The sequence below is a fragment of the Gopherus evgoodei genome, chromosome 12 (assembly GCF_007399415.2).
Source record: "Gopherus evgoodei ecotype Sinaloan lineage chromosome 12, rGopEvg1_v1.p, whole genome shotgun sequence".
Classification (NCBI taxonomy): domain Eukaryota; kingdom Metazoa; phylum Chordata; order Testudines; family Testudinidae; genus Gopherus; species Gopherus evgoodei.
In genome coordinates, this window is record NC_044333.1 from 1,051,946 (window position 1) to 1,064,704 (window position 12,759).

General features: G+C 50.7%; 1 protein-coding gene across 5 annotated transcripts in view; it reads left to right on the plus strand.

Annotated features, from left to right (window-relative positions):
* The window catches only part of WDR59 (WD repeat domain 59), a 90,107-nt gene that overhangs the window by 58,448 nt on the left and 18,900 nt on the right, over positions 1-12,759 (plus strand). For 3 of the 5 annotated variants that reach the window (XM_030581208.1, XM_030581212.1, XM_030581211.1), the window contains one exon: positions 11,573-11,629. The exons of the other annotated variants lie outside the window; for them this stretch is intronic. In XM_030581208.1, coding sequence (XP_030437068.1) covers positions 11,573-11,629 — 57 coding nt within the window. The remainder of the gene's footprint in view (positions 1-11,572; positions 11,630-12,759) is intronic. 5 annotated transcript variants of the gene reach the window in all.

The following is a 12,759-nucleotide window of genomic DNA, read 5'->3' on the forward strand; positions in this document are numbered from 1 at the left end:
CGGGCAGTGCCCGCTGCTCCTCGAAGGCGTCAAGGGAGCTAGTGGATGCCACCCAGCGGAACTCTGCCCAGATGTGTGAACGGACAGAGGATCAGAAACAAGCTCCACAGTCACAGGAGTCTCCATTTGCCAACCTCCTCTCCCTGGTTGCATAGATGGCCATTTTAGCCAGGGCAAGGAGGAGGTTGACCGTGAGGTCCCGCGACTTTGTGGGGCCACGGATAGGAAGTGCATAGAGAAGGAGGTGAGGGGAAAAGTGCAGCCAGAAACGTAACGGTATATTGGTGAGGAGCCGGTATAGGGGCTGCAACCTGACGCACTCTAAGTAGATGTGCGCCAGGGTCTCCCTCAAGCCGCAGAAGGGGCAGGTGCCTGGGGTAGGGGTAAACCGTGCCAAATACATGCCCGTGCTCACAGCCCCATGAAGGAGCTGCCAACTGATATCCCCGGTGGGCCTCGGGACCAGGGTAGAGTATAGGCTGGCCCACCGGGGCTCCTCACCCTCCAGAGGTGGCAGGAGGTCCCGCCACTTTGTGTCGGGGCATGACATGAGGGTGAGGAAGTGAAGGGTGTGGAGCATGAGTGTGTAGAGATGTTTCCTTGGCGCGGTTTAAATCAGACCGGCTGCAGATCGTGCAGCTGGCTTGCGGAGAAGGGGCTGGGGGGCCAGTCGGGTCCACAGGGCAGGGCCCAGTTCGGCCCATATTCCACTCAAACTTCCTTTCAATGAGCGCTGCCATGCTGCCTGATCATTAGCATTCCAGCCTGTCCCTGCCTTCACATGAGTCTGTTTGAAGAGCTGCCCCTCTCTGTCCTCTGCAGTGTGTGTGTCCCTGACACACACCTTGCTAACCCGCCAGGCTAGTCTAAAAATGTGCACTTAAGCATCTGGGTGTGATTTTTATGGGACCTGCCTCTCCAGCCCATGGACTGATGGCGACACGACCCTAATATGTCCAGGAAAAACCTACATGACCAAGCATGTGTGTTGTTGTTGTGTTGGGTGAAACACAGATAGACTCATGTGTCTTCCCCTCCCAGCCCCGCAGGCTTTCCTTTGTCCAGGCTACTCTAAGAACAGGGCAAGAAAGTAAGAACTGCGCACAATGTCGCTGCAGGTAAAAAAGTCACAGACACTTTTCTGAGTGAGTCAGAGGAGTCATGGAATGAGATTTCCTGACTTCTCAGAGTTTGATCTCACAGCCTTCATGTTACATTAATGGTTTGGGGTTTTTTTATCATTTAATTTCCAAGATTTTTAGGGTTAGAAAAAATAAAAATCTGGATCTTGTCAACTCCTTGCTCTGGAGGATTGATTAGTTTTAATACAAATGTAAATAGGCCGTTTAAACCGTCAATTTAAATCACCACGTGGAAAGCCTGAATTTAAATAATTGATTTTAATCAACTTTTCCCTTTGTACTTTGGTTATTTTCTGAAGAAAGGTGCTTTCTCATTGGTAGATATAACCATTAAAACACGTTTCACGTTTACAACTAAACGATTTATTAAACAGAAGGTTTAATGGTAGTCAGTGAATTAAACTGATTATTTCAGGTCAGCCTGGGAACATATTTAGATCTGCCTAAGTGAAAGTGACCTAGTCCTAGTCCTACATTCCTAGTCCTCCCCTAATCTCTTGAAAATGAGACAGTCTCCTAAATTACTTAGGCTGATTTGTGCCATAGTTATAAAATTTGACCTCAAAAGTTCAATGTTGTTTTCTCCTGGTTCTTTCTTTTATATAGAAAAGCAGCCTTTTGAGTTTTTTTATAGAGACTTATGGATTCAGCATATTTATTTTTTATTTAAATATTTAAAGAGATTATGATAAATTTAGGCCTTAACATATTTTGGGTTAAATTCAGATTTCATTTAAAACAGGTTTATTTTTTAAAAGAAAAACATATTTAAACAACAAAATAAAAAAATCCAATTTAAATAAAAACTGCTTTTGTTTTCAGAAAAATCAATTTTATCTACCTTGAATGTAAAGCAAAATCTCCTTCTGGCAGAGACCAGCCAAGGTAAATTTCAGCCAAAAAATGAATACTTCAGAAAGAGAACCAGATGTTTAAACTGCAAACGCCTCTGCAGCCGTATCCATAGCAGTCATTACCAAAGGGATGGCTGGAATCAACAAACGAATGAAATCTATACATTGCCAGACAGAGAATATACTCTAATGTTCCTGGAGAGGCAGCTAAGCTACTGAGATCTCCAAATGAAAATTGAAAATGGATCTCTGAGAATTAATGTGCTGCCCCTCCCCAACACCCTCAATCCCTAAAAAAGTGAATCACAATTATTAGCCAGGAAAAGTTGGGTTTCTAGTAGAAGTCCCACCAGCCAACAGGGTTTCAGCAATATGGTTAGTGTCAACGGAGAGTTGTAACTTTCTATTGTTTCGTTTGTATAATGCAGTGGTCCCCAACCTTTTTGTGGCCAATAACACATTCATGTTTTCAGAAGAGTGTGGTGGGCACCAACAATTTTTCAAGGCTTATTTTGTATTTGTACATTAAACAATGTGAAAATCATATTTAATATTACATAATATATGAATCCAGAGAGAAGCTGGAGAGAAGCCGCGAGGACAGAGAACACCGGCGCCCGTAGCCTGCAGCCCCAGAGTTCTCTGTCCCTGGCAGGCATGGGGCCGCAGCTTGTCTCCCCTGCTGGGCACTTGGCAGGCCCCATGCCTGATGGGTACAGAGAACACCGCGCCTGCAGCCTGAGTTCTCTGTCCCTGTCAGGCACGGGGCCACGGCTTTTCTCCCCTGCTGGGCACTAGGCGGGCGCACATAAATGCCCTGGCGGGCACCATGGCACCCGCAGGCACCACGTTGGAGACCACTGGTATAATGTTAGTACCCAAAGGCCTCTGGGACTCATAGTACCCTGCACTGTGTAAACATATAGTAAAAGGCAGGGCCTGCCCTGAATTGTTTACAAATCAAGGTCCTGCTCCTGCAGAGAACTGCACAGCTCCATTGATATGGACGGGTTCCGGCCTCATGATTTTCTCTGTGAGGTTGGAACTTAAGTAATTTCAAGAAAAGAAAGCAGTGTTTGGGAGTTCTCTCCGGGCTTGTGTGCAGAGAGCTGCCTTCTGTCCTGGCTCAGGAACTAACACCATCAGTTTCTTGTGCAAATCCGTTCCATGAGAGAAATACAGCATCCCCTCCATGGTAATAAGACAGTGGATGGATTTGCCTGGTTTCTCTGATGTCCATGGTCTCGTTACTTGGCACTCACGTGCTGGTATCAAAGCTTCAGAATCTACACTACCTGGCTGGCAGATCTGAACATTACAAGCCCAAAACTGAGATCTCAGTCCAAGGGGAATCATCCCTAATAGTGCTGCTGCCCGTACGCTGCCACGAGATCCGTACAGCAAGGGCATGTGCCAGACTCAGTATTACTTTGAGGCACTATAAATGAGACTATCCAATGGTGCCTTCAACAGAACAGTTCTTTGAGTGAGGCAGAGTAAGGAAATCTTAATTCTCTTTCTCTGCTTGTCTCAACTATATTTAATTTTTCACTGCTGGGTCCTTCCTCCTTCTCTTGTGAAGATTGTTGGAGGTGCCCACAACTGAAGGAAGGGTAGTTCTTCTTCGAGTGCTTGCTCATATCGATTCCAATTAGGTGTGCGCACGCCGCGTGCATGTTCGTCGGAAGATTTTTACCCTAACAACACTCAGTGGGTTGGCTGGGTCGCCCCCTGGAGTGGCGCCCTTATGGTGCCAAATATATACCCCTGCTGACCCAACAGCCCTTCAGTTCCTTCTTACCGCCCGGGACGGTCGTTGGAACTGTGGAGCGCGGCTTTGCTGATCTCCACATCCCTAGCTACTCGTAGTTCTTTGCTGTTTATTGTGTGTATAGTTTGAGTTCTTGTAGGTATAGTTAGTATTAGTTGTTGTATTTATAGTTACTGTATATAGTTTAAGGGGCGATCGGGGATTAGCCCCCTTTCCTCCACCCCGATACGGGCCCATGCCCAAGGCACCGGGATTCAAACCGTGCTCAGTGTGCCAAAAGCCGATGCCAATAGGGAATCCCCATGACTCCTGCCTCAAGAGCCTAGGGGAATCCCACCTTACCGATAAGTGCCGCATCTGCAGGTCGTTTAAACCAAGGACGAAGAAGGAGCGGGACTTTCGATTGAAACAGCTCCTCATGGAGTCGGCACTTAGTCCTGCAGCGTTGGTACCGAGCGCCCAACAGACTGCTTCTGTAAGGAGCGCCCCTTCGGCCCCGGACCGTTCCAGTACTGAGAAGGAGCCCCGGCACCAACCCCTGCCGGCACCGACATCTGCTCGGCACCGCTCCCTGTCCCTGAGACCCAGGAAGTACGCTCATCGAAGACGGTTTGTCTGGCACTGTCCTCTGCTGCAGAACCGTCGACTGGTACCGCCGATTGCGGCTCCACCAAGCGCGGCACCATCGATTCCGGCCCCATGAGGGCCGTTGAGTCCTGTGCCTGACAGCTCCCCGGCTCATGCTGTGGTTGAGCTTGCCCTCCCTTCTACACCAGAGACCTTCTCCACGGCAAGGGAGCTCATCGCCATGTCGGAGTTGACACGGCCTCAACCACCGGTGCGGGTCATACCAGGGTTGGTTTTCCGATGGATTGTAAGGCCACCTTCCGTTGGTCCAACAGAGAGACGTTGTTCAAGATGACAGTCTCACAGACGCTCTCAATCACACCGTTCCCGCTCCTGGCGCTGCTCGCAGTCCCGGCACCACTCTCTATCACGGTACCGATAGCACTCGCAGCACCGTTGGACATCTCTTTTGCTGGCCGGATACTCCCGGTACCGATCTGACTCACGGCACCGCCCTCGGCACCGTGTATCCCGCAGTCGCTCCAGATGAAGGGGCTCGAGATCCCAGTCGACCTCCCAGCACTGCTACGGTAGAAGGTCCCAGTCTCGCTCGCGGTACCGTTATAGTTCCCGGTACTGCTCCCCGGTACCGCCCCGGCATTGAGCATCCAGAACAGTGGCGCCCTCCCAGGGTCTATCGGCACTGCCGTGGCCATCGAGACATACATCGGTGTCATTGCAGGCTGGTAGCGCATCCTATCCTCAGGAGCGTGACTCTGGTGTCCCCAGCTATATATTCCCAGAGAGCCTGAGCCACGAGCAAGGGCCTCATGACTGGTCCTTCTGGACACCGTGGGCATACCACCATGCCCAAGGTGCTCCATCAGTGGCTCCATGGTTGGCCCTGTCAGAACACCAGGTACCAGAGATGACAGTAAGCCGCCCCTCCCCCCCCCCCCCGCACGGGCACGGATGAGGCTCCAACACCATCTGCAGACACCCAGGTTCCACCTGACACAGATGACGCTCCTCAAGTGCAGGAGCCCCCACAGGACTCCCTGGTCCTGAGCCTCTCCTCCTCCTCCTCGCCTGACGAGGCGGTGGCGGGAACATCCTCCTCAGGCCCTCCACCAATTGATCTCAGGGTCCATCAAGACCTTTTGAGACGAGTGGCTCAGAATATGAACTTACAGGTGGAGGAGGTGCCTGAAATAGAGGACCCAGTCGTGGACATCCTATCAGCTGATGCACCTACTAGAGTGGCTCTTCCATTTATCCACACCATACAGGATAATGCGGATACCATTTGGCAATTCCCAGCCTCAATTCCACCTACAGCAAGGGGAGTAGAGAGAAAATATACGGTCCCCTCAAAAGGGTATGAATATCTCTTCATTCACCCATCTCCTTGCTCTTTAGTGGTGCAGTCGGTGAATGAGAGGGAGCGTCATGACCAGCAAGCCCCAGCTCCTAAGTCAAAGGAGGCTAGACGCATGGACCTCCTAGGCCGCAGAATGTACTCGGCCTGGGGCCTCCAACTTAGGGTGGCAAACCAACAAGCCCTCCTAAGTAGATATAACTTTAACACGTGGGTGTCCTTTAGGAAGTTTACGGAGCTTCTTCCCCAGGAATCCCGTCAAGAATTTACGGCCCTACTTGAGGAAGGTAAAAAGGTAGCAAGAACCTCCCTCCAAGCCTCTCTGGATGCAGCGGACTCTGCAGCCAGAACCCTGGTGTCAGGAGTGACGATGAGGCATATCTCCTGGCTCCAGGTATCAGACCTTCCCCCTGAATTCCAACAAATTATTCAGGATTTACCCTTCGAAGGCCAGGGCCTGTTCTCAGATAAAACTGACTCCAGATTGCAAAGTCTGAAGGACAATCGTGTTATAATGCGTTTTCTGGGTATGCACACGCCAATGACCCAACGCAGGACCTTCCGGCCCCAGCCACACCGCTCTAACGCCCCACCTAGGTCACATCAGGACTTTAGCAGAAGGCGTGGTAGAGGGAATCGTCGGAGACAGTCTGGCCCTCAAGGAGGTCAAAATCAGGCGCCCCCTAAACCACCAGCGGGGCCCAAACAGAACTTTTGATGGGACACCCGAGGGCGGCCCACCAGTTGCTCTACCAGATCCTTCTCCTCCGTTTTTCAACCGCCTCTCACAATTCCTCCCTGCTAACTTCAAATCGTTCGATCCTGCGCACGATGGAACTGGGATAATACTTCCAGTTTGTTTCAACCCCACCTTTCCACCCTCCCTCCTCGTCCCTCTTCAGGGACCCCTCTCACGAGCAATTCCTCTTACAAGAGGTCCAGTCGCTCCTAGCCATGGGAGCCATACAGGAGATGCTAAAAGACATGAGGGGTAAGGGGTTTTATTCCCGCTACTTCCTAATCCCCCAAGGCAAAGGGAGGTCTACGACCGATCCTAGACCTGTGAGAACTCAACAAATTCATGATAAAGCTGAAGTTTCGCATGGTAACCCTTGGGACCATTATCCCGTCCCTGGATCCAGGAGACTGGTATGCCGCCCTCGATATGAAGGACGCATATTTCCACATCGCAGTTTATCCACCACACAGACGGTACCTCCGTTTTGTGGTCAACTATCAACACTTTCAGTTCACTGTACTTCCGTTTGGCCTTTCTGCAGCTCCGCGTGTGTTCACAAAATGTATGGCTGTAGTCACCGCCTCCCTCCGGCGGCGTCGGTTTCACGTCTACCCATATCTCGACGATTGGCTCATTCGAGGGACTTCCCAGTTACAAGTGTCGCAGCACCTGCGCATCATCAAAGACCTCTTCGGGAGCCTAGGCCTGATGATCAACATAGAGAAGTCTACTGACACCCACGCAGAGAATAGACTTCATAGGAGTGGTTCTGGACTCCAATCTGGCCAGAGCCTGCCTCCCGCAGTCGCGTTTTCAAGAATGGCTTCAATTATTCGAGGTCTTCAAACCTTCCCGACAACGTCGGTGCGCACTTGCCTCAGCCTAGTAGGTCACATGACCTCCTGCACCTTCGTGACCAAGCACGTGAGGCTATACCTCCGTCCCTTTCAAACCTGGCTTGCCTAAATATTCCAACCACGTAGAGACAGCCTGGACTCAGTGCTCACTATTCCCCAGAAGGTTCTGGGCTCCCTAACCTGGAGGCTAAACCCCACTCTAGTCTGTGCAGGGATGCCATTCCACCCACTGCAACCCTCAATGGCCCTAACCACGGACACATCATCTCTGGGTTGGGGTGCCCATCTCGAGGGCCTTCGCACTCAAGGCCTCTGGTTGCCCCAAGAGCTGGCCTTGCACATCAATGTGTGGGAGCTGAGAGCGGTCTGTCTAGCATGTCAGGTGTTTCGAGACCATCTCCAAGGCCATTGTGTATCAGTGTTCACGGACAACACAACGACCATGTTTTACATAAACAAGCAGGGTGGAGCACACTCTTCCCTCTTTTGTCAAGAAGCTGTCCACCTCTGGGACTTTTGCATAGCCCACTCGATCGATTTGGTAGCGTCTTTTCTCCCAGGAGTCCAGAACACTCTGACGGATCACCTCAGCAGATCCTTCCTGTCTCACGAGTGGTCGATTCGTCTGGACGTCATCCATTCTGTTTTCCAGAAGTGGGGGTTTCCCCACATAGACCTCTTTGCCTCTCGAGAGAACAGGAAATGCCACGTGTTCTGCTCCTTCCAGGGATGCTCCCCGGGCTCCCTCTCAGATGCATTCCTGATCCCGTGGAAGAGGCACCTACTCCATGCCTTCCCACCGTTTCCACTCATCCACAGAGTCTTATTCAAGCTCCACAGGGACAGCGCCCACCTGATCCTGATTGCTCCAGCATGGCCGAGGAAGCACTGGTACATCATGTTGTTCGACCTCTCAGTGGCAGACCCGATTCCCCTGCCACTCTGGCCAGATCTCGTAACACAGGACTTCGGCAGGCTTCACCATCCGGACCTGCAGTCTCTTCAACTCACAGCATGGTTGCTGCATGGTTGAGCCAGTCTGAGTTGCGTTGCTCTGCCTCGGTCCAACAGGTGCTCTTGGGCAGTAGGAAGCCTTCCACTAGAATGACATATCTGGCCAAGTGGAAGCGTTTTTCCTGCTAGTGTGCTCAGCGTAACACAGTCCCCAGGCAGGTGTCCGTTCCTACTGTCCTGGACTACCTCTGGTCCCTGAAAGAACAGGGCCTAGCGGTCTCTTCCATAAAGGTGCATCTGGCAGCCATCTCCGCCTTCCACTCAGGGGGAAATGGCTGATCAATCTTCTCTCACCCCATAGTTTCATGGTTCCTCAAGGGATTGGAACGTTTGTACCCTCAAGTCAGATGCTCGACCCCTACCTGGGATCTCAACCTGGTGCTAGCCAAGCTTATGGGTGCTCCTTTCGAACCACTGGCCACCTGCTCACTGCTGTACCTTTCCTGGAAGACAGACCTCCTCATCGCTATTACTTGGCCAAGACGGGTATCTGAGCTTTGGGCCTTGACAGCAGACCTCCCGTATATGATATTCCATAAGGACAAGGTACAGCTGCGACCACACCCCTCCTTCCTCCCTAAAGTAGTGTCCGCCTTTCATGTCAATCAAGACATCTTCCTCCGAGTCTTTTTCCCAAAGCCGCACGCATCGCATCGGGAACAACAGCTGCACACCCTAGATGTTCGCAGGGCTCTCGCCTTTTATATCGAGAGAACAAAACCCTTCTGAAGGTCACCTCAGCTCTTTGTAGCTGTGGCAGACCGGATGAAAGGTCCACTGGTCTCATCCCAATGAATTTCATCTTGGGTAACATCCTGCATCTGTACATGCTGTGATTTGGCTCACGTTCCGGCTGGCCACCTCACCGCCCATTCTACTCGGGCTCAAGCTTCATCTGCCACCTTCCTGGCCCATGTTCCCCTCCAGGAAATATGTCGGGCAGCTACCTGGTCATCGATTCACAGCTTTGCCTCACATTATGCATTGGTTCAACAGTCCAGAGAGGATGCAGCATTTGGCTCAGCAGTTTTGCATTCTGCAACATCTCACTCTGACCCCACTGCCTAAGTAAGGCTTGGGAATCACTTAACTGGAATGGATATGAGCATGCACTCGAAGAAGAAAAGACCCGCCCTCCTTCCCCACTGTCGGAGTAACTGGCAAGAAGGAACTGAAGGGCCGTTGGGTCAGCAGGGGTATATATCCGGCACCATAACAGCGCCACTCCAGGGGGCGACCCAGCCGACCCACCGAGTGTTGCTCGGGTAAAAATCTTCCGATGACAATGCACGTGGTGCGCACACACCTAACTGGAATGGATATGAGCAACACATCTCGAAGAACAACAGTTACAAAGGTGGGTAACAGTCTTTTCTCCTGGTAAACCTTTCTCTGAATCCTCCCAGCATGACTCTGTCTTGCTTAGCCATGCAAAAAGCTGAATATGAACAACTCTGTCATGGCAATGCAGTTTACTGCATTGTTGCTATTAAAGTTCTTTGTGTGGGGATGATGGTGATGGAAGAAATGTCCCAGCAATGAGACCACAGGGGTAGGTTGTACCAGAGGCTCAGACCATGGTTGACAGCTCTGACTGTCCTTTATCGGCTGAAAATGGCTTGGCATGCTATTGCAGACAGCACAGATGAGCTAGGTCTCCCTTTTTTACTCCAACCCATTTGTACTCAAAGTGGTTTTGAATCCAAATCAAGGTTTTGTATTTATTCAGGAAGCATACAGTTCATCCTTAAGGCTTCTGGAAACAGTCTGTGTTGAATATTTTTTTTATAAAGGCATATTTTGACTGCATAACACGAGTCAGTGAACGTGACCAAGATTATGCTGATCCAACTCAAATGCAAAAAGGAAGGAAAAATTGAGAGTTGGGGAAAAGGAAAATCTTATCGGATCCGATCTGCCCCCATAGTCCCTGAGTCTGGGGTGGGACTGCTCCTTACCATCTGTTCACCTGTCCTTTGGTTCATTTCACTAGTAAATGGGGGTCCCTTTTCTGGGTTAGTGCCCAGCCTATAACATCTCACAACCAGGGAGCTTTTTCTGATGGACTAAATTTGTCTTTCACCGTTACTCCTAGTTACCTCCTCTTGCCTGCCCCAGCCTTGCTGGCCCAAAGGAAAGAGAACACAGCCACAAAGAAACCGGACCATTTGGCAGCTCCCACAAGGACATGGTAGTAAATTGGGTGTCAGTGAAATCAAATCAGTGCAGAGCTTCTAGGTCTGACGTTCTTTTCTCAGCATCTCTAATTGCAGCTCCTGTCATTGGCCCATCCAGTTGACTGAAAGTAAAAGGGGATCTTTAGTCCATTGTAAGATTTCCGTGTTGGGGATTTTACCGTAAACACTGTGCCAGGTTCCAATGGCTGACGTTCCTGCAGGATCCAAGGGAGGAGCAATGTGAGCAGCTGGGGATCTGAGGAGCCTAGTACCTCCAGCCCAAAGGCAAACAGCCTGGCTCTCTGCTCAGCTTGGGCATGGCCCTGCTATAGAGTCAGCTGAGCCACAAGTTCATGGGCTCTGTTTGCAATGGCCTCTTCTTTAGTGTCAAGGCCTGTCAGTCCTCTCTTGCTGGAAACCCTTTGTGAGATCTTCATGTGGGCTGCTCACAGGAAAGCTGCCCTTTCACCACCCATGACTGCTCTCCCTGTAGCACACCAGCGGCCTGCCACAGTGTTGTGGGTTCTGGGGCCATGGCAGGCACCAGCTATGTTAAATGTCATGTGATCAGTCTAGTGCTTAGCTCTGTGCTTCCAGCACCCTAGAGAGGAAGCATTGTCTAGTGGTTAGACCAGGGGACTGGGACTCAAGAGATCTTGATTCAGTCCTCGACTGCGCCACTGCCTTGCTGTGTGACCCTGAGCAATTCACTTCACCTCTTTGTGCTGGCTACAATAGTATTCCTCCACCTCGATGGGAGGCTTAGCTCATTAATACCTGGAGAGTACTGAGGTCCTCTAACGGAGCCAGTGACGGGCTGAGAGACAGCAGCCCCCTCCCTGCAGAGCCTATGGCTAATGTCAGACTTTGCAGAAGGGAGGGGGGATGCTTCCGGTTTAGACTTCGTTTTGAAATGGCCCTTTGGGGAATGCCATGGAGTAACAAACTACAGGCCACAATGCCCCTTGGTCTGGGCTTTTTTGGATTTTAGTTATTTATTCTTTTCTTTTTCTTTTAATTTTCTCGGTGCCTTTCATCCTTTCTCCTCTGGGGTATAACGTTTTCACGCACAGATGTCTCTTCGCTCTGCCCGGCGGCGCTGGTCCATACAAGCAATTAACGACTTCCCGGTACTGTGCGCTGTGCTAATGCTCTCCTTCCCTTACCCTGTCTTCTGCCCAAGAATAAAGCACTCCCTGCCTGACCTAGGATAACGGAACAGCTGTTGTTCAGGTTATTAGACCCAGTGCCAGGAAGGGGGAGATGGGGTCATAGAGTAGGGGAGTTGCGCTGTACACCTAAAAGAGTCCAGAGACTCAAATGTGGTAACACTTCCGAATGGGCAGTAGCATTTGTAGGGACACAGATCCCAAATCGTAAGAGTATAATAGTGGGCTTGTCTGAGCCAGCCTTCGGATCATGCAAAGGCTGCTGAGGGAGATCAGAGAGGCTAATAACATAGTAAAAAAGGATGTACTTTACTTTCAAGAAGTAAAGGGAGCAGTTAAGGAGGCTAAGGACATTGCGGAAAAGCGAAATGATTTCTTTGCACCAGTGCAAGGATCCGCGAGTCTTGAACCCAGGCTCACGGGCACTCAGGCCACTGCTGGATCCACACCACCACCTAACAGCTCTACTACTGACCGGAGAATTGGGAGCCCTCCACTAAAGTTACTGTCCAGAGGGAGTAGCTCATGAGTACGCTATTTAAGCTAGAAAGAGACACAGGAAGTTCTGTGCAACAGGGTGGATCCTGGCTTGCTGCTACAGACCCTGCCAATGATTCTGGCCTCGTCCCCAGTTCCTGACTTTGACCCTCCCTATTTCTAGCCCCTTGCTCCAGTTCCTGAATCCTTTTGCCCTGGTGACTGACTGCGCTGGCTCCAACAGCTATGGCTCTTTGGTTTCTGACTGAGCACTGGTGCACCTGTTTCCTGTCTGACCCTGCCTCCAGCTTTCAGCTCCAACACCTGACTCCGACATACCCATTGGCCTCTGGTTCATGAAAACTGCAGTGATCACCAGGCCAGACTGCCCACATCCCAGTCACTGGTATCAGTCTTCCACAGACCCTGACAATCAGTCAAAACAACCGAGGAGGAGGGGTCACGCCTGTCCCAAGTCTTCTCTTTTTAGATAAGGACAGGGGGGTCACAGATGGAGATTTCAAAGATGTGCCGGAACAAATTGCTAAAGAGCAGCAAGTCTCCTGGACTTCGCAGCATCATCCAACCATATTGGAAAAAAAATCACTTAAAAA